The 26,597-nt window shown below is 38.2% G+C and overlaps 3 protein-coding genes across 5 annotated transcripts; all 3 read left to right on the top strand.

Moving 5' to 3' along the window:
* Positions 1-587: 587 nt before the first annotated feature.
* Positions 588-3,101, top strand: LOC144196842 (alanine--glyoxylate aminotransferase-like). Its single transcript, XM_077717334.1, has 11 exons — positions 588-776; positions 861-1,053; positions 1,136-1,200; positions 1,269-1,369; positions 1,443-1,513; positions 1,611-1,695; positions 1,784-1,882; positions 2,380-2,449; positions 2,520-2,615; positions 2,679-2,807; positions 2,874-3,101. Exons 1-11 carry the CDS (start codon positions 618-620, stop codon positions 2,979-2,981), a joined length of 1,176 nt encoding a protein of 391 aa, XP_077573460.1. The 5' UTR covers positions 588-617; the 3' UTR covers positions 2,982-3,101.
* Positions 3,102-3,540: 439 nt separating this feature from the next.
* On the top strand, positions 3,541-9,417 carry cep63 (centrosomal protein 63). 2 transcript variants are annotated; one of them, XM_077717253.1, is made up of 13 exons: positions 3,541-3,647; positions 3,883-3,950; positions 4,033-4,210; positions 4,802-4,897; positions 4,974-5,099; positions 5,183-5,275; positions 5,826-5,993; positions 6,069-6,151; positions 6,684-6,827; positions 7,011-7,104; positions 7,643-7,797; positions 8,374-8,515; positions 9,203-9,417. In XM_077717253.1, exons 2-13 carry the CDS (start codon positions 3,910-3,912, stop codon positions 9,335-9,337), a joined length of 1,455 nt encoding a protein of 484 aa, XP_077573379.1. In that variant the 5' UTR covers positions 3,541-3,647; positions 3,883-3,909; the 3' UTR covers positions 9,338-9,417. The 2 variants fall into 2 exon arrangements, with proteins under 2 accessions (XP_077573379.1, XP_077573378.1); XM_077717252.1 differs by lacking the exon at positions 3,541-3,647 and having other exon boundaries at positions 3,658-3,950.
* A 2,391-nt stretch (positions 9,418-11,808) lies between these two features.
* amotl2a (angiomotin like 2a) lies at positions 11,809-26,363 on the top strand. 2 transcript variants are annotated; one of them, XM_077717683.1, is made up of 14 exons: positions 11,843-11,940; positions 14,388-14,459; positions 15,148-15,566; positions 16,699-17,351; positions 17,413-17,512; positions 18,136-18,280; positions 18,390-18,482; positions 19,895-20,190; positions 20,267-20,454; positions 20,525-20,626; positions 21,497-21,657; positions 22,957-23,073; positions 24,314-24,381; positions 24,871-26,363. In XM_077717683.1, the coding sequence occupies exons 4-13, from the start codon at positions 16,768-16,770 to the stop codon at positions 24,379-24,381; spliced, it is 1,854 nt and encodes a 617-aa protein (XP_077573809.1). In that variant the 5' UTR covers positions 11,843-11,940; positions 14,388-14,459; positions 15,148-15,566; positions 16,699-16,767; the 3' UTR covers positions 24,871-26,363. The 2 variants fall into 2 exon arrangements, with proteins under 2 accessions (XP_077573808.1, XP_077573809.1); XM_077717682.1 differs by lacking the exon at positions 14,388-14,459 and having other exon boundaries at positions 11,809-11,940; positions 24,314-26,361.
* The last annotated feature ends 234 nt before the right edge of the window (positions 26,364-26,597 follow it).

The following is a 26,597-nucleotide window of genomic DNA, read 5'->3' as shown; positions in this document are numbered from 1 at the left end:
TTATTACCACCTTTTACGCTTTACATACTGGGATTGATAAATGAATTTAACTTTATTGATATGTACCGCAACACGGAAGTACGTGATAACACTACGAAAAAAACCTAACAACAATAAAGTTTTTTAACAACTGTAACCTACTTTTTACGAAAGAAAAACAAAACATATGTAATATTCACCCCTTTGTCACTTCAAGTAAAATTAATTACACATTTGTTTTAAGAAATAAATAAAAGTTCTGCTCATTAAAATGCTCCTTTTTTTATTTGAACCATGAACACATTTTTTGATGACAAATACATAATAAGACGCTGATAAATAGCCATTTAATAATTTAATAATAACCAAATATAAATTTTAAATTATCCTCATATATTTGTATACCTTCTACATTACACAGTATTTTTTGTATCCAACTACTAGCAAACCGAGAATAGATAAAGATTCCTAATTAATCACCAGGTATTTAAAACTTGATTAAAACCTTGAGTAAAAACAAAAATGAAGGGCAGAGTCATCTGTTAATTATTAGCAGGAACGAGCAAGGGGTCGCAATGTAAATAAAAAACTAGGAAAAACCCAAAAGCTCCCCACTTTCAACAGGAAACTGACTAAAGATGTCCTCCTTGACAGTCCCTGCACCGGCCAATCTGAGGATCCCCCTCAGGGTCCCTCAACGCCACATGTTCGGACCGGGACCGTCCAACGTCCCGCCCCGCATCTTGCAAGCCGGAGCCAATCCCGTCATCGGACACAGGCATCCGGAGACGTTTCAGGTACCCAAATCATGTCCATAGATCCAGGTCTAGTCCTAGGTTTTGATACATATTAAGATCCTATTAAAACTAATCCCTGTCAAGATAATGGCTGACATCCGGAGTGGAATCCAGTACTTATTCCAGACCCAAAACCAGGTCACCTTTGCGGTGAGTGGCACGGGCCACGCCGCCATGGAGTGTGCGGTTTTTAATTCCGTGGAAGCTGGCGATTGCGTCCTGGTAGCAGTCAACGGGATCTGGGGAGAGCGTCTCGCCGACATGGCGCAACGGATAGGTCGAAAATAGCAATTCCATAGCTAATTTTTCAAAACCGATTGACTAAGTTGACTTTAATTACCTTGTTTTAACCTGAACAGGCGCAATGGTGAAAACTTTAGTGACCGTACCCGGTGGATTCTTCACCAATGCCAAAATCGAGGAGGTAAACAATCATTCAACACAAATGGGTGCATAACGCCAATTTACTAATTTACCGACCTGCCATGCCAGGCGTTATCCAAACACAGGCCGGCGTTATTTTTCCTGGCACATGGCGAGTCGTCCACCGGGGTCCTTCACCCGTTGGACGGAATCGGACAACTTTGTCACAAGTGAGAATCATGGGAATAAATCATAAATCAACAATGTAAATCGATGGTGATGGTCAATTTGTAACTTCTATAGATATGACTGTTTGTTCTTGGTGGACGCTGTGGCTTCAATGGGCGGAGCTCCAGTTTACATGGACCAGCAAGGTTTTTTTTAAGCAATTTAAGAATAGTTTTTGTCAAGAAATCGAGATTGGTGTTGGTTTATAAACATGTTTTTTTATCAATCTGTCGCCATGTTTAGAAATTGACATCTTGTTCACGGGTTCTCAGAAGGTTCTGAACGCCCCTCCTGGAACTGCACCCATCTCCTTTAGTGAACGGGCTTGGTAAGTATAAGACTTCTGAAAGTCTGCCCTACATTTTGGTTAAAAAATATATATATAAAATAGTGTTTACCATTAATATCATCCACAGTCGTAAAATATTCAACCGCAAAACGAAGCCTGTCTCGTTCTTCTTGGATCTGTCTTGGCTGTCCAGTTACTGGGGATGCGACGGCAAAGCTACGCGAATGTAAGAATTTTGTCAACAAAAAAGAACTCTTCATAATTTAATTGAGTTTGATTTATTTAATAATTGGACAACAGATGTTAATGAACATTCAGAGATTGGAGTTGATGTATGCTAATTGCTATTGAGTTCCAGGTATGTGAAACACATGCTTTTGGCTACACAGTCACCTCTAGAGCCAGCTATTGTTGACTTTTGGCTAAATGGGAACTACACAGTCACCTATAGAGCCAGCTATTGTTAACTTTTGGCTAAATGGGAACTACACAGTCACCTATTGTTGACTTATTGGAATTTTAGTTATTTTTACAAATATTTGAAGTGAAAGAAGGAGGAGCTTTGTGATGGAAGACTTTGTAAACTAAGGTGACATCAATATATTTAACAGTATTGTCCCAGTTTAGGCATTTGTGTGTTGTGTATTGAAATTCTTGGAATACATTGATAGCTTTAACTTAGACAAAAATGTTGGGGTAACTATTCAACCTGTTGCTTTTCAGGTATCACCACACCGGCCCCGTATCGGCTTTCTACTCCCTCAGGGAAAGCTTAGCCATCCTAGCGGAGGAGGTCGGTAACCAATAAGTATTTTAGTGGCTGGAAACGCTGAATTCGAACTAAATGCAACTTTCCATGACAGGGTTTGGAACATTCCTGGGAGAAACACAGGAAAGTGACTGAGTATTTAAATGCTGGTCTTCAGCGTATGGGACTTCAACTCTTTGTGGAGGATAAGGTGAAATGTCAAGAGTTATTTTAAATTTAGTACACAATTTATCTGGTTGTGTTCTCCTCAAAGTCATTGAGATTACCAACGGTGACAACCATTGTGGTTCCACACGGATATGATTGGAAGGAGATCACGGCCTATGTCATGAAGACGCACAACCTGGAGATTTCGGGGGGGCTTGGACCCTCGGCCGGAAAGGTTGTGTGTAAAATACGCGTTGCCAACTCGCTTATATGGCGAGTTAACGTGTGCCCGCCATTGTAGGTGCTTCGAGTCGGGCTCATGGGATGCAACAGCAATATTTCCAGTGCTGACATGGTCCTGGCGGCTCTGGGAGATGCACTCAAGATCTGTCACAAGAGCAAAGTTTGATGGATTAATATAATTTCTTTCATACCATCTTGTATAATGAAGTACATTTAAATGGAATGATGAAAATGTGTCGATGCTGTTTTTAAAGAAACTATAAACAGATACACAAATGAAAATAAATATTAAATAATACTATTAGTAATTCATTTTCCATATATCTTGTCTTCACCAAATATACCAAATATACTTTTTTTTTAATAAATAGTTTTAGTCTTTGGATGCTACATTATGTTTAAAAAATAATAATAATCTCAACACAGTTGTTCGGCTAAATTAAATATTTTTATTAGCTTAGATATTATAGTGTATATATGTTAGAAGTCAATGGCGTAAGGAAATAACGAGGGATTCTATGACGAGCTCATTTATAAATGAGTTGGCTTATAACAAATCATAAAGTGGCGATGGAAAAAATAGTTTTAAGTGCAGTTAGTTGACGTTTACGAAATTTCAAGCCATTTGGTCCTGACACAAAATGGCCGACGAGCGACGACGCTTTTCCCGTTCGGCTCACCGTACACATACATGTACATACATGATATCTAAAATGTTGACTTCCTTTTTGTTCACCGAACGTACGTATATGACGTTACACTGATGAGTGGCAGAGTTTACGCTTCAAACAGGAATAACTTCGGCTTTTTCTCTCTTCTTTTGCCACTTCACGTAAGCGTAATTTACTATTGAATCATTTTTGAAGCATAAATATTATTACTGTTCATAAACTTTTCGCAATTTGGCGAACGAAGAGTTAAAAGGCTACGCGTGACGTCACTTTGCTTTGAAGTTTAGTGGCGCCAAGGCGGCGAGTTTGATGTTTGCTAGCTAACTTTCGACAAATGCACGCTAATTGACTTTACTGAATTACACGGCAAATTAAGGGTATATAATTTCATTTTAGTTACTTGGGGGCTGTTTATGAAGTCACATGGAGGCGTGTTTCGAAACGTTGCTGAATTCGGACCTCAGGTAAGTGCTTTTTCTTCATTTAGGTATCTTCTAATGGCAGCTAATGATTAGCATTTTTAAGTGTTCTTCGGACATTTTACAGCTCGGTACTCTCCGAGTGCAAGCCGGAGCTCCAGGAATTAATGCAGCGGATAGATGACATGATGAGGCATGAGAGAAGCGAATGGCAGGGGCAGGTACGGGAGCTCCAGCTGCGGTTGAAGGGCGAACAGGAGGAGATGACGGCCTCCAGGGTACTTCTTCAACGCAAGGACTTGGAGGTAAAACTCGGTGTTACTGAATCAATGGAGTCTTAAGTCATTGGTTGCCATTAACGGCGGTAAATGTAAAAAAACAATCCACAAACGTCTGAACTAGGACTATACTGTTAAATATGCATCTTATTTTCTGAACTGCTTTATCCTCACTGGTGTTGTGGGGGTGCTGGAGCCTATCCCAGCTGATTTGGGGCCACCAATCATAGCTAGGGGCAATTTAGAGTGTCCAATCAACCTAGCATGCATGTTTTTGGAATGTGGGAGGAAGCCGGAGTACCCGGAGAAAACCCATGGAGGCCTGGGGAGAACATGCAAACTCCTCACAGGTGGACCGACCTGGATTTGAACCCAGATCCCACACTGTGAGGCCGACTCACTAACCAATCAGTCGTCAGGCTGTCCCTAGATGCCATTTTAGTTTACAAAATGTCCTCCACTGCACTATTTTGTACAAAAAACTAAATCACTTCAACGAGGGCTGGCTCTAGAGGTGACTGTGCAGTTCCCTTCAAGCAACAAGCCCCTCCCACTCAAAACGGATTGGACGTATGTCGCCAGCATTGGCAGTTTGTGAGTTAGTATATTTTTATGTAGATTGGAGTTCTTCGCAAGCAAGTAGAGGACTTCCAGACTGGACGTCAGGACCTGGCAACCAAGTATGAGAACCAACTAGGGAACGTTAGTGAGGAGGTAGGAAGCAAACATGGGTTATTTTGCAAATGGGACCCATAAAGTGAGGAAATGTCTGATTATTTTTCTTCCATAGTTGGACAAGTTAAAACGGAGTTATCAGAAGCTGGAGCGTCGACGTATGAGGAGGCAGCCAAGCGAGGAGGCTAAGTCTAAAAAAGACGATGCAACTGAAGTTGGGATGCTCAGAGATAATCTTGAGGTAGTTTTCTTCATTTAATATCATCTTCCGTGACCTTTTGGTGATAGAACTGACTCCTATGCTGGTTATGTGGTATTTTGAAGGTATGCAGGCAGAGGTTGGTTGTGTACCAAAAGCAGTTTGCAGAATTGGAGGTCCAAAAGAAGAGTCTTAGTGATGAGCTCATACACCTCAAAGTAAGTGCATGGTTAGGAAAAAATTGATTTGTTTTCTATTCTTCATGCAAATGAATAATGAATTTTGGAAAGTTTTCTTTTTCCATTAATTTTGTATTTTTTCCAACTCTAGCCATGGTATTTTTCACTCTCTTAATTCAAAAGTTGCTTTTTCCTTTATAATTATAAAAAAAATCTAATTATATTATCTAATAACTTTATATACACACTTAATACTGTATATCATTTTTAAATTTGACAGTTTTATACCTATAACATAATTTTACTTATTTTTTTCTTTTCAAATTGAATTTATGTCATTTTAAAATTAATTTAATCCGTCCTTTTTGGGATATTTGGTTATTCATACAAATCACAAGAGTTATTAGAGTTAATTTTTACCCATTCAGAACAATACTATAGTGAATTAGGGTATTTTCCGCACTATAATGCGCAGTTGAATTTTCTCAAAAGTGCGCCATAAAATACAGTAATTCACTACTAATAAAAATAATGTTAGAAATATAGATATGTCAACAATATAAATACAATATTTTTTGGCCACGAACAGGCCCAGAACACCTCAGAGACGAAACACACCACCTGCTGCAACGACGTTCAGCGAATGCGGGCCCAGCTGGAAAAAGTTCACCACGAACTGCACACGCAGGAAGTGGAACTCGGACGTTTCCGGACCTTGGAGGACAACAGGGTGGCGCAAGAGCGCAGGGAACTACGGGTAAGTGCCATGGCTCCTCCTCCTCCAAAGACTAAAATATATGCAAATAACTTCATTTCTATTTTTGATTGACAGGACAAAGAGGAGCAGATTGCAAGGCTTCACAATGACGTCAGCAGGCTTAAACACGCACTACACGACAAAGAGCAATCTCTGCGGTGGGTCGTCTATTTAAGTGTGTGTCGATTTGTTTATTTTATTTTTAAAAATGTATTGCAAAATTGTATTGCAAAATTACATTGCGCAATTCTCTTGTCGATATAATCCGTTTTTTTTTTTTGATGTTCGACCTTGTTTTTTTGCTGGAAATAAACTAAAGATGGCTGCACTTGCATTAGCAGCCACTAAACGGCAGTAATGACCCGTCGTGCCCTGACACCAACGCACGAGGGCGCTGTTTCTCATCTCAAATACCATATCGCATCCAATATAGAGTGCTTTTCAATTCTTAAGATGTTCTTTTTTTAATATTTAGAATCCTTCTTTAAATCACTTTTACACTAAAACAAATCTGCACTTTATTCTGAAATATTAACTATTGTTCAAACATAAAACGTGTTCACTTTTGCATTGAAGGAGGTTTCAAAAATGCATATAAAAATCTAAAAAGGATCTGAATCAAAGAAGGCCAACTACGGACTTTCCCAGTGTGAATACGCCCTCAAATAACATTTTTTTTGTATATTTCAGTTCGTTGGAGGAGTGTATGACGTCCCGTGACATTGCTGGGGTGGAGAAACTTTGCAAAGATCTAGCCAGGATGTCCGAAGAACTTGACTGCGCTCGTGCATCTGAATCTTACCTCAACGATGAAGTAATACGCGTCAAAGAGAGGTAAACAAACGCTCAACAATGTGCAGTTTTTGGTTTCAATTTGCTATTAAAAAGCCCAGATTTAATATATCAGTCATACATGACCCCTATCTAACACAATTTGTGTATTTGACTACTTTGTTTCAACAGTTTTATTTAAATATTATATATATAAAGTGTTTTCTTCCCAATTAATTCATTCAGACTACAAGAGACAAACATCCAACATACAAAACTGCAACAAGAACACAAAGTGCTTCAAGAGGCCTTTGATAGGTCAGTTGCAGATGTGAAAAAGGTTAGATATCTCATTTTTTTCTTATTTATTTATTGTCTAGTGATAAACACACCAAACCAGAAGAGATAACAACTGGCAACGTAAAATGCTAAATATTCCTAATCCTTGTATATGGAAATATTTTATATTAAAAGAGCATTTTTGCATCATATTCAGAGTTTTTTTCAGTGCTTTATAAGCCTGACGGGCCACCATCTTAACCCCTGCTGGCTAAATCGTAGAATGCTACAAATATACTAAAGGAGATCTGACTTTTATTACATGACTGAGAACAAGAATTAATGATGTTAATGTTATATTATTTATATTATAAATGGATTAAAATGATTTTTTGGACATGTTTGTCCTATCATATCCCCATGTAATCTTTTTTCAGATGCAAGAAGAGCTGTCAAGTGTATTAGTTTTTATCTTTTTAGGGTTAATTTTTCCCCACAGTCATTTTTTTTGTATTACTTGTCTCAGCAGTGACTCAAAACAGTAAAAATAGAAAAATTAAAGTGGTGCTGAAATCTCACACGGTCATGTGTTCTTCCAGGCCGGAGCGTCCCCTGCAGTCTTGCCGACCCCCCTCGGGGAAAGCCTTGTGATTGGACGGGACCGCCCCCAGTTGAAGCCTCAGACCACACCGACAACCCACCCTGGGTCGAACCATCTCGCCATCAGCGATCAGTCAAGCGCCAATGCCGACAGGTACCATATTTTCACGACTATAAGGCGCACTTAAAAGTCTTTACATTTTCTCTAAAATAGACAGAGCGCCTTATAATCCAGTGCGCCTTATATATGGAAAAAACTGAAAACCAAAAACGAAAAACCACCACTGTCGGATATTAAAAAAACACAAACTCCTGAACTGAAACAATACTGTAAAATATGCAGATGACATCTTAATTTACAAAATCTTCCATCATTTAGCTCCTCCCCCAATGCAAGATTTTATACAAAAAAAATCCAAAACATCAACAATGGCTGAGTGCTTCATAGCTGGAAGTCAATAGCAATTACCATATTTTCACAACTATAAGGCACACTTAAAAGTCTCACATTTTCTCCAAAATTGACAGTGCGCCTTATAATACAGTGCGCCTTATATATGGAAAAAATGTCATTCATTGGGGTGCGCCTTATAATGCGGTGTGCCTTATAGTCGTGAAAGTACAGTACGTTAAACCCTGATTGACAGGACTCGCTAAGTAACCCCTTTAATTTACATTGAGCAAATATCCATAACAGAAACAAATTATGCTAAAGTGCTTCTTGTTTCAGCGAGGCAACGTCCTATGACGGCGACATCCAGCGTCTGTTCACCCAGCTTCGCATGTCGGGGTCTCGACAACCTCCTCTTGGTGACTCAGCGCTGAGCGAGCATACTCCAGAGGGATGCAATTCTTCTTCGCCATCTTCACCGGTAAAAAAGAGGGTGCTAAGCAATGTTCCTTCTATTTTTTCATGTAAAACATGCTGTAAAACATGAAAAAACATGGATAGAGCTACTGCCACTGGATGTCGCGTAAACGGCGCCATCATGGAGAAAGGGGTAAAAAGTCAAAAGTTTGGATTTTATTTACAGCGCGCCATATGACTGCTGCTGCGCAGAGAAGACGAAAGTAGTGCGCAATTGCAGCTTAGAGGGAACATTGGTGCAGTATTTTCCGAACTATAAGTCGCATTAGCCAAAAAAAAAATGTAAATGCAAATTTGGCCAATTTTATTTGTTGAAATCCAAAACTAAGAACATGAAATGCATTTAAAATGTCAAAAATGGGCTAAATAAATATATATATATATATTTTTAAATTTAACTTTATGTAATTAATTTTTTTTAAGTCAGCTCTTCAGTTTCAATGGGCGCCCCAAGTCAAAACTCCACCCACTGACCATGTTGAAATGTCTAAAGCGCCCTCTAGGGGTTAACTGTAAAAACATGGTAACTAATATAATGCGGGAATAATTTCTGACCTGAGAATGAATGGGGGAAAAAGGTCACACTGGAGTATAAGTCGCACCCTTAACGAAAATATTTTTAAAAATCGGCGATTTTTTTTTTTGTCCAGAAAATACGATAATTATTTAATTATGTATAAACATTTTTCAGAGTGCCATCGCGGGTCGTTTTCGAGAGCAGGAGAATCTTCGCTCCAAGGAGCTTCTGCAAAAACTGGACGCCGACATCCTCCTCATGGACGACTGCAACATGGCCGTTGTGGCCAAATGTGGACAGTCCTCATAAAAGGTGGAACAAAAATAAATCTTTTTTTTTTTTTTAACTCATATTTAACATTATGCACATTAAACATGTCTTCAAAATGACCAGGTTTTTTTTTATGAGTTAAACTTAAATGTTTGTCTCAATGTTGTGTTTTTTGTTTTGTTTTGTGTGACGGTAGACACGTTTTGGTGTAGAGGATTTAACCCTTTGCGGCCTGAATTTAATGTTTAACATCGTAAGTACACCGTAAGTACATCAAAATAGCATTTATACAAATGTACTACATATAAACTATTACATTTTAACTGATATGACAAAAAAGGACAAAATATACATAGGAAATTTAATTGAAAAGTGCATTAAAATATTTTTTACATATAAAAATGAGTAAAAAGCTCAAATTTATGTATAAATAATTTTATATAATATAAATTGGTATATTCAATTATTTTTTTGCTTTGTTGTTTATTTGATTAAAAACTTTTTTTTAGGATTTTCCCTTTTTTAATCACTAAATATCTTAATTGTCAATTTACGCAATAATCTAACTCTTTGCATGATGAAATTGAAATTGTTTCCTGAAATTATATTTCATTTCATTTGGGAAATTCTACTATAAACTATATAGTACTAAATTGTGGAAAAAGATGAAAATGATAACAAAATTTTATTATTTTGAGATAACTCCACAAGAAATGCACCCGAATGTTTGAAAACTATGACTTAATATCATTGACATATATTGAACTTATGCTAAATACAACTGAACCCTCTTTTGCGCAGCAATTCTTTGCCACTCCACAAGGGTGCGCCAACTTCACGGGATCTACCCAGCGGATTTTCATGGCGGTCTGGTGATGTCATCAAGGCCTGATGATTTCGCCCAAGCCCACCCGCCCTGTGACTGTCCAGTCGGGCGACCCCGCTGACCCCAATTTCGCTGACAGTGAAAGTACGCGAGAAAGAATTTGGAAAGACGTCAACCCTTCCGACATTCCCCGGCACGCGTGAGAAACCATTTTTTTTACCTTTATGTTTTTGTTTAACTCATTTTACAATAGAAAAAAATACACAATCACAAAGCTAATTTTAGAATGGAATGTGACTTTCCTATAATGCTAGACGGCCTCCAGAATTTTGCGCTTCCTGCTTGTCTAATGTAGGGGTGTCAAAGTTGCGGTCCGCGGGCTGGAAGTTGCCCTCAAGGGGGTCCGATCCGGCCCGCCATCTTGGTTTTTCTGCCTGATGGGCACTTTTTTTGTAGCTCCTTCATACTCTACTTAAAAAAGGACGGCTTCCATGACAGCAACATGAAAGACAAACAAAAAAGTGTCTCAAAATTAATAAAAAAATTACCCAAATTTGGCCAAAAGTGGGCTGAACGGATTGGACGTCGAATGCCGTCAATGGCAGCAAGCAAATAATTTTTTTGGGGCCAAAAACAAACATGTCTGGCCTACATGACATTTAGATACTATTTATAAAGAAACTAAATGAATTGACATATTAAGAAATGTACAATAAGTTATTCTTTCTCCCACAATGCGTTGTTTCTCTGAATTCTGCTTAGCAACAAGAGGTAAACGGCAGCCAATGAATAATAAGGATCCCTTGCGCCAACCGTAAAATTCATCTTTGTGTATGTTGACTAAACAGAGATATGGAGCACGACCACCTGCTCTTCGCCGTTGTCGCCTAAGGGCGCTCGCCCCGTTATCTGCTCTTGACTGGCCATCTGGGAGTGGGCGGGGCTTATTAACGAAAAACCCTGTGGGCTTTGTTCAGCTTTTTTGTCTGATCTCTATCTGTTTGTGATGGGGAGGAAAAGGCACACACAGTATTACAACAAACTTTAATTTAAAACGTCAACACAAAGTGTACAAATAACAACAAATAAAATGAACAAAATAAATTGTAACAAAATAATAAGTCAACATAAGTAGTCAAAAACCAAGGGCTCAAATAATGCAAAAAAAATTAACATATAAATATTCAAAAATAAACAAATAATCGATTAAAAAGTAGTCAACAAGTTGTAGTCAAATGTCTTTTAATTAATACATAAACAGACAAAAGATGATAACAAAATTATGAACAAACAAGTAGTCAATTTAAGTAGTAAACAACAAAAATAAGTAGCAAAGTGCTCAAATAATGCAACAAAAAATGAGCAGATAAATATTCAATAATAATTATTAATAAAAAATAGTCAACAAGTTATAGTCAACTTTCTCTAAATTAATAAATAAACAGACAAATACATTATAACAAAATGATAAACAAACAAGTAGCAAACAACAGAAATAAGTAGCAAAGTGCTCAAAAAATGCAACAAAAAATGAACAGATGAATATTCAATAATAAACAAATAATCGATAAAAAATTGTCAACATAAGTTGTAGTCAACTTTCTTTAAATGAATTAACATATTAAAAATGTACTGTAAATTCTTTCTTCTCCCACAATGCATTGTTTTTCTGAATTCTACTAGGCCCCCACCTGGTGCTTTTGGTCAACTTGGATAATGCTCCAGCACCCCCCACAACTCTCATAAGAAGAACCAGTTCAGAAAATGAATATTTAAAGACTATCCTGCACTTTTTCTTGTCAAAGTGATCCTTAAGGTAAGTTACCTTGTCTATTATTGCCATTGTTTTGCGCCAAATTGACCAACTAGCATCATTCAAACCCCTGTAGTGGAAAGGTAGTTGCGGTCCCGAATTAGGGCGACCATGTGGGGTGACCCCACCCCCCTCCCGCGGCAGACCGCGGGCCGTGTCAGACGCCATGGTCATGGTAATTTGAGGAATGTGGCCATTTCCTCCTTTCCGGGGGAGGGAGGGCGGGGTGTTCAAACAAAAGAAGCTTCTCCCACCTCGGCTCACATCACCGTCGGCTCACAGCCGTTATTGCTATTGTGCCGGGCCAATCGCGGAAAGGTGCGTTTATTTTTATAAGACCACGGGAGGTTAAAAAGCGTAGAAAAACTGGTTTGTGTTTTTGTGTAAACGCTGCAGGTCAAAACAAAGAAAATGCAACCATGTGTTGGGTGTACACATTTAAAAGTATTTTCGCTTACTACACATAAGGGTCAAAACAATGAGGAAAATGGGGTAAAGATACCATATCTTTAAATCAATTCCTGAAAAAAACAACTTAATTTTTAATTTTGACCAATGACAAAATCTCTCAAAAATCTCCAATACCTGGTGCGTTTACAGAAATTACTTTTTGGGATTTTTGTTTTTTAAATGGTCCGTCTACATGTAATATACCGTCCTACCAAATACCCAATATTCATGAACGAAACCATTTTTGATGGCTTAATTTATTATTTTAACTAATAACAAATTCTTTCAAAAATCCCCAACACCCATTGCGTTTCCAGACAATACCGCTTGAGATTTTTCGAGGGGTCTACACATATTGTACATTTTTACCAAATACAATATTCTCGAAAGAAACAAATTTTCACGGCTTAATTTATTATTTTAACTAATAACAAATTCTTTCAAAAATCCCCAACACCCTTTGTGTTTTCAGATGGTACTTGAGATTTTTTGGGGGGGTCTTTACATAATGTAGCTTTCTACCAAATCCCTTATCCTCAAAAGAAACCATTTTGATGACTTAATTTTAAATTTTAACCAATGACAAAATCTCACAAAAATCCCCAACACCCTTTGCGGTTTCAGATAATACTTCTTGGGATTTTTTTGGGGGGGGGAGGAGTATTTCCACATAATGTACCGCTCTACCAAATCCAATATTCCTGAAAAAAAATCATGATTTAATTTTTTATTTAAACCAATGACAAATTCTCTCAAAAATCCCCAACACCTTTTGCGTTTTCAGATAATACCGCTTAAGATTTTTTTTGGGGGGTCTGCACATAATGTAGCTACCTACCAAATCCCTTATCCTCAAAAGAAACCATTTTTGATGGCTTAATTTATAATTTTAATCACTGACAAAATCTCACAAAAATCCCCAACACCCTTTCCATTTCCAACCAATACTTGCCAATACTTTTTTATAAACTCCACTCATCATATACCTTTCTACCAAATCCCATGTTCCCAAAAGAAACCATTTTTAACATCAATTTTTCTATTTCAAGCCCATGACAAATGTCTCTCAAAAATCCCCATAGACGTGACTCAAAAATCTTTTGTCCATTCACAAAAACGACTTAGTCATTTTTCTTACTACTCATAATAACCACCCCCCTAAGCTTTATATTTCCAAGTGCAAACTTGCCTGGGGGGCGGGATTTTTTCCAAACCTTTTATAAGCAAAACCACCGTCTTTCAACTCGCCTTTTGATCAAAAACTCCATCAAAACTCCAACATTTTCCATCCCATCCTCACAAAGACCACTTTGTGTCGGCCGTCAAAACGGACGAACATTTTAGCGCCGTCGGGGTGTTCCTATTTTTTATTTTTTTTTGCATAACGGCTGGTCTTATCTGAAAACTAAAGCGTTCTGTTTAACCGCCATGCAAATGAGCAGGTGGACGTTCTGAAGATGCGCTAACCTGCGGTTTTTCGGGCCCGCCAGGCTAGCGCCAACAAGCGGCGTTTTGTTTACAAGGCGCTGACATGGTAGCGAACCCCCCCACCCCCCCTATTCGCTGACGGGTGACCAGCTGATCCTAAAGAGTAGCTAGAAGGGTAGTTTGGCGAGGGGTAGGGAGTGGGGGGGCCGGCAGATGGCAGGTCTACCCCCGTCATGTCTGCTTTTTGGAGGGAGAACAATGCGTCTCTCACAGCTTCTGCTCAAAAGTGGGGGTTCTTTCAGGGGGGGGGTCTTTGTGGACAGCTGGCAGGCAGCATGCCTGGGAGAGACCCCCGCCCCTATGAACCCCCCGCCCCTTGTACACGGGGACACACGGATCCTCGCAATTACCCGGCACGAGCCTGGGCTTAAATATTTACCCTCCGCATGCAATTCATCTTTGAAAAATAACGATTAAAAAAACAATTTTGTTACTGTGATGATGGTTGTAGAATAGATTTTGGTGAAGGTGTAGTATACTTAAAATGAGATGGAATATTTTTTATGTTACAGATAGGCTCCAGCATCCCCTTTGGGAGGAGAAGTGGGCGGGAGGTGAAGATATTTAAATGTTTTTATTTTTTGGTATGTTTTTTTTAAAGAATATTTTATTCTTTTTTATTTTTTTGAATGAAATTTTAAAAATATAAATAGGGAGAATAGATGGGTTTGTCGCTTTTTGATGGGAAAAAAATATGTAAAAAAGTTTGACATAATGCTTCTTTAAAAAAATAAACCGCCAATAAAATTTATTTATGCTTAACTAGAAAATTGGAGACAACTGTTTCTGCCTTTAAAAAAATAAGAAAAAATACAATGAATAATTACAAAAATAGATATATATATATCACAATATTTTCAGTTTTGAATTTAAAAAAATTAATATGATAAAATTGATTTGTTCCAAAACAGGGGTAAACTTAAACGAATAAATACAAATCCAAATTTTAAAAAACAAACTCAATATATATATATATATATATATATATATATATATATATTGTCGCATTTTCACTAATCATATCATTAGTAATAATCCCTTTTATTATTTTATAACCGCTCTTTCAATTAAAAAAAATAACCAACATTCAAATTTTCCCCAAAGCAAATATTCCCTAAAATCTCCCCAATTTCGACCTCCCCCAAAGTCCTCCACCTTTCCCCTACACTCCAAATACCTTCAATTTCCCAATGCCAAAATCCCCTTAGCCAACAAACTGTCTTCCTCACTAACCACATGACTTTTCACCCTCACCACTGATTTTTCCCACAGTCCCTGAACTCAACATCCAACCTCCCTCCCTCGAGATGGACCGTACATTAGATGTCGATGGAGGTGGACTGCCTTTCCCTTCCTCGCCGCCCCGGCCGGCCGGTCCTCATCCTGGATCCTCGCTATGGTCCCGCCTCCCTAGCAGTGTCCCCTCCCCCTTTCCCCCACATCCTCTCCACCCTCCTTCTGGTGCGTTTGATCCCCAGGGGACGCGGAGGGAGCCTCAGCATTCCTCTCATTCCTCCCTCGACACAATCGGGCCGCCAGCCTTTATGAGACGTACTGCCCGCCCGGTCGGTCGGCTACCTCTCGCACACCCACGTACACGCGGCGGGACGCAAACCGGGGCAGTTTGGCAGCAGCGGGCCAGTTTTCTCAACTTTGCGGCGTTCTTCGAAGCACAATGAGACCCAGATTTGGTGAGTTTGCCGCTTTTTTTCATGGTTTGAGACCATTTTTAGTCGGAATCATCGTCTTACGTTCGGACCGAACTTCAAACTGACAATTGGAGGTATTTTTTAAAGTATTTTCGAGTTGGGGATTGGGTTAAATGGTGCAAAAGTATCAGTTTGGTTGAAGTATGATGTATAAGGGATGCTGTTGTTGACCATTTAGGGTAATATTTCACACAAGGAAAAATTTAAGATGATTAAATAGTTGTTTTGGGTCTTTACATTAAACGTAGCAAATAAAAGTCAGAGTTTTGCTGAATTTTTTTATGGCACTTTTTCCAAATAGTATTAGTATAAAATGTTATTGTTAAATACATCTTTTTTAGTCATTTGGGTTAGCAAAATGAACAATGTTTATTGATTAATTTTCATATATATTTTTTATTCAGTTTTAATTCGGTTTTTATTCTTTTTGTTGTTAAACATGAAAAAACTGTTATTTTTTGTTTATTTATATATTCCCGTTAATTTACATTTTAAAAATGGGGTTAAATAGTAAATATGCTGTACTTTTACTATTAAAATAAGGGAAACACAATTTGTAAAAAAAAAAAAATAATATATTTTTTATTAATGCCAAAAACACTAAATAACTTTTAATGGTAAATTGATATATTTTTCCACTTGCGTTTTCCAAAAAGTAAAGTGAACAAAGCAGCATTTTTTTATAATGACCAAAAAAAAAAACACCATAAAAAGATTTTAATTTTATTTATAACAATTATTTTACATAATTTTAAGAGGTTAATCACTACTTTTAAAAAAAGTATATAATTTCTTTCAAAATTCATTGACGAAAACATTTCACAATATTTTTGTAGTGGTTAGCTATTTGGCTCACAGTCCTGGAGTCAAGGGTTCGATCCCAGGTTACAACCTTTCCTTGTATAACTGAAATGGGTTTTCTCCTGGGTATCCGCTTTCCTCCCACATCCCAAAAACATGCATGCTAGGCTAAATTTATGCTAAATTGCCTCTAGCTATAATCGATTAGTCTTTTGTCTCCTAGCGTCCTCAATTCAAAGTCTTGTCAACTGTTAACTCGACTCCAGCACCCCTGTTAACTCTTAAATTAACAAATCCATTTATTTTCCCGTAGAATCCCGGTGATTGTCTCCTCTCCCCGACCCGTGTCCATCCACCCGGGGACTCGGACCCTCTCCGGGCCATGCGAACCGCCGAATCGGCCCCCGGGACGGTCCTCCACCGCCTCATCCGGGAGCAGCTACGTTTCGGCAACCTGGCGGACACCCGCGCCCTGCTGGCCATCCAGCAGCAGGCCTTACGCGGTAGCGCCGGTCCCCGCTCGCCGCCGGATTCCTTGGACCAGCACCCGCACGTATCCACCCGGCAGGACCCCCAGGGCCAAGAGCACCGGGGGAGCTGCGCTCCTCCGGAAAAGCCCTCCCGAATCTCCTTCAACGGGGAGGAACTCCCCACCTACGAGGAAGCCCGAGTCCACTCCCGATACCTGAAGGAGGAGCCAAACGCCAAACGGGATTCGGACTCGGACGCCAAACGCGAGCACGCCCGTTCCCTCAGCGAACGCCTAATGCGGCTCACCCTAGAAAGGGGCGTGCCTCCAGCGACCCGCCCCCCCGCCATGAGCCCTTCGCTAAGTTTCCCGCAGCTGCACTACTCCTCCCTGCCACCGGGGGAGCCCAGGGGTCCTCCGCCTGGGTACCCACCCATGGAGAAGAGGATTTATTTCCCAGAACCCACCGGGCCTCCACCGTTCTACCCTCGGTGCAGGTAGATGGTCCACCGCCTCGGATCTCACTCGGCGACCGCTCATTTTTTTTCCGTTTGTCAGGAGCGATGAGGTCGGCGAGGGCGACGCCCTACGGCGGGAAAACCAGAGGCTGAGGCGGGAAGTGGACTTATACGCAGAGAAGGCAGCACGCTTGAGCAAGGTAAAAGTTAGAGATTCTTGGATGGAAACTCAGGTTTTTTTGTCCTTGTTTACAAATCTAATCAAAAGCCTATATTGTCATTATACAACAAAAGCTACTCCACAAACTGTTTTTCCCCATTAAAATAAATAAATAATGAAAAATTTAAAATGTCACATCCTGGCAATGTCATTCTATAATATTATTAATATATCTTAAGATATTGCACATAACTGAGTAAACAGATCTCCAAAATGGAGAGCAAAGAGCCACTGCCCCCTACGCATGCCGCCATCTTGGCTCATCACCACCTTTTCATTCCTAAGCATCTCTTTTGTTTCCCCTCCTTTCCATTTTAATTTTTTCTTTCTGTTCCCTTGTGGCGCCCCTTGCGGCTTGAGTGGATAGCGCATCACCCTCACAACTCTGGGATCCTGGTTTGAAATCCAGGTGGAGTTTGCATGGGTTTTCTCCGGGTACTCCAGTTTCCTCCTAAACTCCACAAACATGCATGCTAGGCTAATTGGTTGGATACTCTAAATTGCCCTTAGGTATGATTGGTTGTTAATCTTATTATGACCCGCGATTGACAGTCCGCCGATGTCCCTAGGCGACATTTTGACTTGATTGTTGTCTCTTACCAGCTGGAAAAGGAGGTGTCCAGAATATCTGAGGCGTACGAGACCCTTTTAAAGGGCTCGGCTAAACGTGAAGCTCTAGAAAAGACCATGAGGAACAAACTAGAAGCCCAGATGAAGAGAATGCACGACTTTAACCGAGATCTCCGAGGTACGTCCAAAAAACTCCATCGCATCATTTTTGGGTCAACATTTTTGTGTCAATTGCTCATAGCAGCAAATTCTCCAATGACATGACGTTATTTTTCCATTTTTTTTAGAACAAGTGTGCACAACCGCCAAGCAACAGGCGGACAAGGAAGCGGAACGTTCGGAACACAAGCAGCACGTCTTCCTCAAACTCCTCGAGCAAAGTAAGTTTTAGCAAGGAATTCAAACCGCGGGGGTGTCAAAGAGCAAGACAACCGTGGGTGGGTGGGTGGGTGTGTTGGTTTGCGGAATGGTGGAGGTGGCTGGGACGGACAATGGCGGGGCGTCGACTGGCTCGTCTCTCTGGCGCTGGTCCTCTTATATTTTCAGCTTCTTGTTTACTTGGTGCTCCGCGGATGCATTCCGCAGCTTTTGGCGGGACAAAGCTACGCCTTGTGTGTGTGTGTGTTTGTGTGTGTGTAAGTGGATCACAGGAAGTCTGCATTCCCTTGGTTGGGGGGGTAGGTGGGTGTTTGTATAATCAAGAAGCATTCAAAGTAAGGCGTCAGTTGTATTTTTTTAAAGAACTGGATTCTACCATTATTCACCTTTTTCTTACCTCACTTCATTTTTCGAGGCTTCACCGGTCCCACCTGCTTGTTTAGAACCAAAAGACAATTAAAATTATAAAATATAATTTATTATTATCATTATTATTATTATCATCATCATTATTATTATTACTCCTACTACTACTACTATTATTATTATTACTACTACTACTACTACTACTAATATCATTACTACTACTACTAATATTATTACTACTACTACTACTAATATTATTACTACTACTACTACTAATATTATTACTACTACTACTAATATTATTACTACTACTACTAATATTACTACTACTACAAGTACTAGTAATATTATTACTACTACTACTACTACTAATATTATTACTACGACTACAAGTACTACTAATATTATTACTACTACTACTATAAATTACTACTACCACTATTATTACTACTCCTACTACTATTACTACTACTATTATTACTACTACTACTATTATTACTACTACTACTATTATTACTACTACTACTATTATTACTACTACTACTATTATTACTACTACTACTATTATTACTACTACTACTATTATTACTACTACTACCACTACTATTATTACTACTACTACCACTACTATTATTACTACTACTACCACTACTATTATTACTACTACTACCACTACTATTATTACTACTACTACCACTACTATTATTACTACTACTACCACTACTATTATTACTACTACTACCACTACTATTATTACTACTACTACCACTACTATTACCACTACTACTCCTACTACTACTACTATTATTACTGCTATTATTATTACTATTATTATTTAAAATTAAAAAATATATATTTTGAAAATGTGTTTAATGGGATCCTACAACCGTTTATAGCCACCACAAAAAAATTCAACTCTCTACGTTGCAAGGTTTGGACAAACATAGCGAGAGAATCTTAACATACCCACACACACACACCCATAAATCACGCTTTATAAGATTATAGATTGTTAGCCTCTTTTAAATTGACGACTTTAAAACCCTAGACGAGGAGCAGCAGCGCGAACGCGATCGTCTGGAGACATCCATCCAGAACCTGCGGGTGTCTGCGGGGGAAAGCCAGCGTGGACGCGAACTCCTGGAGAAGGCGCTCTTGTCGGCGCACACTCGCAACCGACAGCTGGAGGACGAGCTACAGAGGAAGCGGGCCTACGTGGAGAAAGTGGAGCGCCTCCAGAGCTCGTTGGGACAGCTGCAGGCGGCGTGCGAGAAGAGGGAGGAGCTAGAGATGCGACTGCGTACCCGCCTGGAGCAGGAACTCAAAAGCATGCGAACGCAGCAGGTACAGACCTTTCATTTACATTTGTATTCTTGTTGTTGTTGTTTTTTTTTTTAACATACCCAAATCCCGCTTTCAGAATCAAACCGCCGGCCCCTCAGCTTGCGAGCCAAGCTCCTCCTCCTTGTCCCAGCAGCAGTTGAGGGAGCTGGAGGAACGCATCTTGGCCTTGGAGGCCGATATCACTAAATGGGAGCAGAAATACTTGGAGGAAAGCACCATGCGGCACTTTGCTATGGACGCCGCCGCCACGGCCGCGGCACAGAGGTACGTTGTCCAAAAAAAAATGCTTTTGTGGCTCCGCCCATTGATTTAATCACTTTTTGCGTTCTTGCAGAGATACCACCATCATCAAAAACTCGCCCGGGCATTCGCCTGACAGCAGTTTTAACGATGATTTGCCTTTGGGGAATTACAGACATCAGGAAATGGAGAATAGGTACTACTTACGATTTTTTTTTGTTAAATAGAGCAGTATTTTATGATTAAGTTGTATTTGTTCCACAGTAAAAAATAAAAATGACTAACTAATGCCTTTAGAAATGATCACAGTGTCCTAATTTTGGATGAAATAAGTGAAAAACAAAACAAAAATTAGAGAAAATTATAAGATTGTTATTTATTAAGGTGTTAAAATGAATAACAAGTATGCTAAAACATTGTCTAAATTTTAAACAAAGTTTAAAAGTTTAACCACACTCAAAAAATAAAAAAAAAATACAAAAATTATTATTATTTTTTTTTAAATAAAAAAATAAAAAATAAATACAAAAACAATATATATTTATATATTTTTAAATCAAATAAAATAAAAGAAAAACAATGGGAGGCCAGCAGATTGTTAAGATATTTTCAAGCAGGACGAAACGCTATCGTGACAATTTCAAAATAAAATAACGAATACAAAAAAATTGATGACATTTTTTTTGTTTTTTTAACTTGAATCTTGTCTCAATATGCACTCTTAAAGTAGAACTGAATCATTAAAACTCTTTAGCGTGTACACCATTATCTTTTTCGTGGAACCAGTTCCAGGTCAACAATTCTCTAAAAAAAAATGAAATATGCGATTAAAATATACAACCTGGAAAACCCAAAATCATCCAAAAAAAGAATTCCCATAAAAATTGACCTTTCAAAATACCAAGTTATCATGTTCCAACTTATCGGAATGAATCGGATGTTTTATTTTGGGTCCTGTCTCCTGGATAAGATAGCAAATCAACCAAATGCCTTTAGTATTTTTCCAAAGAATGACTCTTAAGTACCCAAAATAAAGACTTTTATTTTTATATGTTTTTTGCTGCAGGATCCGAGCCCTTCACGCGCAGCTGCTGGAAAAAGACGCCATGATTAAGGTCCTTCAACAACGCTCCAAATGGGAACAGTCCAATTTGGAGAAACAAGGTCTCCGCTCCACCCGCTCTGTCCCGTCCATCGCCACGGCAACCGGCAGTGCTCAGGCTAAAAGTGAGTCCTATCCGGTCCACGAACGTCAAAATACATTTTTTTTAAAAGTAATCATTGAGTAATATGAAAATTATTCAAGGATAAAGTTGCATTTTGACGCGAATGAAGTCATACATTGTAGAATTATAAAATTAAAGAAAATGTAATACTTCAGGAATTAAGTTATTGTATTATTACAGTTTTAAATTCGTAATATGATGAAAATGAAGTTGTACATTGTAATTTTGGGTTAGAAAAAGTGGGATAGTATAAGAATTAAGTTATTTATTGTATTATTTTCAATCGTAATATGATGCAAATAAAATTCTATATTGAAGTATTACTAGAGAAAGCTGGAATATTCTAAAAAATTGGTTATCTGTTTTTTTATTGCATGATTGGAATTATTATTTGATAAGAATAAAGTCCTAAAATACCAGAAATTCAAGTCCTAAAATACCAAAATTAAAGTCCTAAAATACCAGAAAGTTAAATCCTCAAATACTGAAATTAAAGTCCTTAAATACCAAAATTCAAGTCCTAAAATTCAGAAATTAAAGTCCTAAAATACTGAAATTAAAGTCCTAAAATAATGAAATAAAAGTCCTAAAATACTGAAATTAAATTCCTAAAATACTGGATATTTAAGTCCTAAAATACCAAAACTAAAATCCTAAAATACCAAAATTAAAATCCTAAAATACCAGAAATTTTAGTCCTGAAATACTGAGATTGTAGTTCTAAAATACCAAAATTCTAGTTCTAAAATACCGAAATTAAAGTCCTAAAATACCGGAAGTTTTAGTCCGGAAATACTGAAATTAACGTCCTAAAATACTGAAATAAAAGTCCTAAAATATCGTAAATTAAAGTCCTAAAATACCTAAATTAAAATACTAAAATACCGGAAATTTTAGTCCTAAAATACTAAAATTGTACTCCTAAAATACTGAAATTCCAGTCCTAAAATACCAAAATTAAAATCCTAAAAATACCTGAAATTCAAGTCCTAAAATACTGAAGAGAATTCCCCTACGGGGATATCACGTGAATGACGTGATGCGTCCGCCGACAACTGTTCACCAGACAGACAGAATGCAGAAAGGTCAGAAGAACAAAAATGGTGACGGCCCCTCACCGCCCCCTCAAATAGACGAGGCGTTTTTTTTTTTTAAAAGAAAGAATGCGTGTCATGGCCCACCTCCGTCCGGAATAGAGCCCGTCCAGAATAGTCATGGGAAAGAACCTTAGTGTTTAAGTGTGGATGTGAGCGGGGGCTAATAATTAAGCCACTTCTTTCTTTGTCCAACGCATCTGCAGGAAAGAGCTTCTCGGATGACCGGACAGGTGGCGCCGCTCGGCAACCACGCGGCGCTAGGCGGGACTCTGCCACACAATGTGAACAAGCCCCCGTCAACTTGGCCAAGGACCACTCTGGTGGGTTTGCGCTAAAATTCTACCTACCGTATTTTTACCACTATAAGGCGCACTTAATAGTCTGAAATTTTCTCCAAAATAGACAGACAGTGCGGCTTATAATACAGTGCGCCTTATATATGGGAAAAATGTCGTCATTGAGGGTGCGCCTTATAATGCAGTGCATCTTATAGTCGTGAAAATACAGAAATTGGGAAATTAATTGGCTCTACGACTTGGATTTTTTGTAAATGGAGCAGCATTTTTGATGTAAATTCTCAAATTTGTTTAACGGTTCTCGTAAAAACTTTGCACAGCAACGCGCTCGTAATATAACATAAATAAATTTAAATTAACTTGGATTAAAATGCAGAAACACTCAAAATTATGTTTAATCAAAACTGGACATTGGCAAACTACGGCCTGCGGGCCACATCCGGCCCGCATGCGTTGTCTAAATAATGTTCCCCTCTATCTTTTTTTAAAATACATTATAATATTTCTTAATACATTCCTTTTGACTTTACTTTGTACTTTATAATTTTGACTTTAATGATGAGTGATGAGTATGTTAATACTTGAGTCCTTTTTCTCTCTGTTTATGTTTGATATGTACTGTTAACGGATGCACTTTTTTAGATGTATTCTATCTTGTGCTGACCCCACCCATCTGTCACATTTTTAAAGTCAATGTGGCCCCTCCCCCGGGCCCAAAAGTTTGCTCATCCCTGATCTAACCTTACACTAAACTTAATTCTAATTTAGTTTGAAATTTCGATATCTTTCTTGGCTCTATTAGCCCCGCCTCCACCCTGACTTTCAGATGCAACCTATCGAGGGTTGTTTACTTTTGTCTTACCTTCAAAATATTCCCAAAATTTTACACACAAATGTCCTTAAAATAAGATAACGCACGACTACTTGCCAACAAAAGTGCTCATGGAGACATTAGTTATAAATTTATCTAAATTTGTCTTTTATCTCAAGATAAATAAATATTTCCCCACAAAATTTTAACTCCTATTTCAAATTGCTCGTATGTCAGGGCACTCGTATGTCGAGGTACCACTGTATAGTAAAAGACAGTCGTCCTACTTAAAGTTAGCATTTACTGTTAGCCAAATTGCATATTCCAAACCAGCTTTTGCGCAAAATGTCGCAAATGAGACTTATGATAGGTTTAGGCTACTAAATTCCACAAGCAAGTTAAGCAAGGTTTCTTTTTTGGTTGCGTTCTAACGACAACTTTTCTTCCCGACAGTTACTTGGGAGAAGAACGAACTTCTACAAACGTCGCTTGAATCCGAGATGTTGGAAATCCTCATTTGAGTAAAGTCCAAATGTCTTGCTGTTTATTTATTTATATTTTCTATCATTTGCTGCTCATTTGTATCCTACCACGGAGTATTTGGGTCCAAAAAAGACAAATAGGACAACTAAAAACTCCTAATCTGTCTTTTGTCTTAGTCCTTTTCCTCCGTGTTAGCATCGTGTTAGCCTTTGAGCTAAATATTTGTCTTTTTTATTTAAAACAATGGGACATGTTTGAGGGTTCTGTATAACAGGACAATGTTTATTTAACTTTATTTATCTCCAAGGCGGGGCTACGTCCTTTACAAACTTTACCAAACGGTTGGCCCGCGGGCCCAAAAACGACCCGCTTGAGGGTCCTATCCGGCCCGGGGGATTTCCGCTCATTCATACCATAGATACACACTCAAATACTTGTATTTTTTCGACAAGGGTGCCGTAGAACCAGAATTTTGTGAGTTGTGTGATTGAGTGTGTGTACTACTGCCCTTTGTTCAATTTTTTTAGGTCAAAAACAGCATCAATGGGAGGCAACGAATACCTTAAGTCACCTGGAAATGCCCCAAAAATCTGCAAAAAAGTGACAGTCAACAAATGATCATTCGCTCCACCCATTCAAAATGGATTGGACGTCTATTCTCCTCAATGGCGGTCAGTAACTTCACTTTTTGGGGTATAAATTGACTCAAAATTAGTTAGCATGAATGTGAGCCATCAATCAAACTGACTTTAATATGGAATATGCAAAACAAACAAAAAAATACAGTGGTACCTCTACTTACAACATTAGTTCGTAACTTGGATTTTTTTTGTAAGTAGAGGAGTAAGTTGTACATTTTCTAATTATTCAATGTATAATAATAATAAATGACCAAGTAAACTCCTTTAAAATTGATCCAAGTGTTCCAATTGTGTACAAAAGATGTGGAAAACACATAAAAATTAGAGAAAATGATAAAAAAATTATAAAAATTATATTATATTTAAATGAAAATCAACCATGCAAAAACATTTTATATTCATAGAAAAAAAATGCAATGCTCCGCCCAGTGCTCATATATCAAAATGTATCTCCTATCTCAAGATAAATATTTACACCAAATTTTACTCGTATCTCAAATTTCTCATAAGTCAAAGCACTCTTATGTCGAGGTACCACTGTATACAATAGGCAATAATACCCTCCTGATTGGTTTACTTGCTATTTATGAACATTTAGTGGCATTTTCAGGTTAAGAATTGTCTTAAGTTGACCTGAATTTTGGGGTCAAAGTTCAGGGTGGCTAGTAGTAGGTTCTTATATTCGGGTGTGGAGGCTTCACATAGCTCCGAAGCTAATATTTGCCCCCCCGGCCTCACCTCACCTCGCCCCCCCTTCCAGTGGAAGCTAATCTTTTCACATTCCTGGCCGAGAAGAGAAAAAAAATGGGGCTATCTAAAGCCTGGAATGCCAAGTCCCTTAAAAACCATTGCGCATTCCCTGCTTTAGTTAGACCGCTTTCTACACACCGTCCATAGAAAAAGTTTTCCCCAGGAATGCGTTTTCAGGGCACCAAATTCCGGCCATGTCAGCGTTTGGGGGTTTTGGGGGGCGGAGTTATCCACAATTCTGACATTTAATAGTCCGTTCCACTTGGTGCTTTTCCCTGGAAATGCGATATGAATGAGAAGAAGGCATTTGCTGGTCAATGCAGTGTGACGGGAATGTGTTTTTTAAAAAGTTAATATATTGTTTTTGTTGGTTTTATGTTTGTTGTTTTCCATTGCCAAAGATGGACTATGATTTTTTTTCGGGGGTTGTTTTCGTGTGGGTGTTTTCTTTTTTTTTTTTAATGGATGTTGGAAGACAAACACACAAATTGTGGCGATACCATTTGTGGTTAAAGATTTTGTTAATGCGTGTTTCGTAATATTTCATATTAAAGATATTAATATATGTCCCAAAAATGGTTTGAAAATTTTATTTTGTTTTGGGGAATAGAAAGAATGTTATTTATAGGGAAATTATATTTCAGGGTTTACTTTTTACTGTAAATTTAATGGAAGATTAATTCATGACAGGTTATTTTTCCACATTTTTCAGTTTTTTTAATGAAAGAAATGTAAAACATGGAAAAAAAAAATACAGAATAATAAATAAATTCATTATTTATTTTTTTATTCTTTTTTTAATTAAACTTATTAATAGTGATTTCATAAATAATGAGCAAAAATAATTTAAAAAATAGCTTAAA

The sequence above is a fragment of the Stigmatopora nigra genome, chromosome 5 (genome assembly GCF_051989575.1).
Source record: "Stigmatopora nigra isolate UIUO_SnigA chromosome 5, RoL_Snig_1.1, whole genome shotgun sequence".
In the NCBI taxonomy this organism is placed as follows: Eukaryota; Metazoa; Chordata; class Actinopteri; order Syngnathiformes; family Syngnathidae; genus Stigmatopora; species Stigmatopora nigra.
Note: the sequence above shows the minus strand (reverse complement) of the source record. Positions and strands in the feature narration are given on the sequence as shown.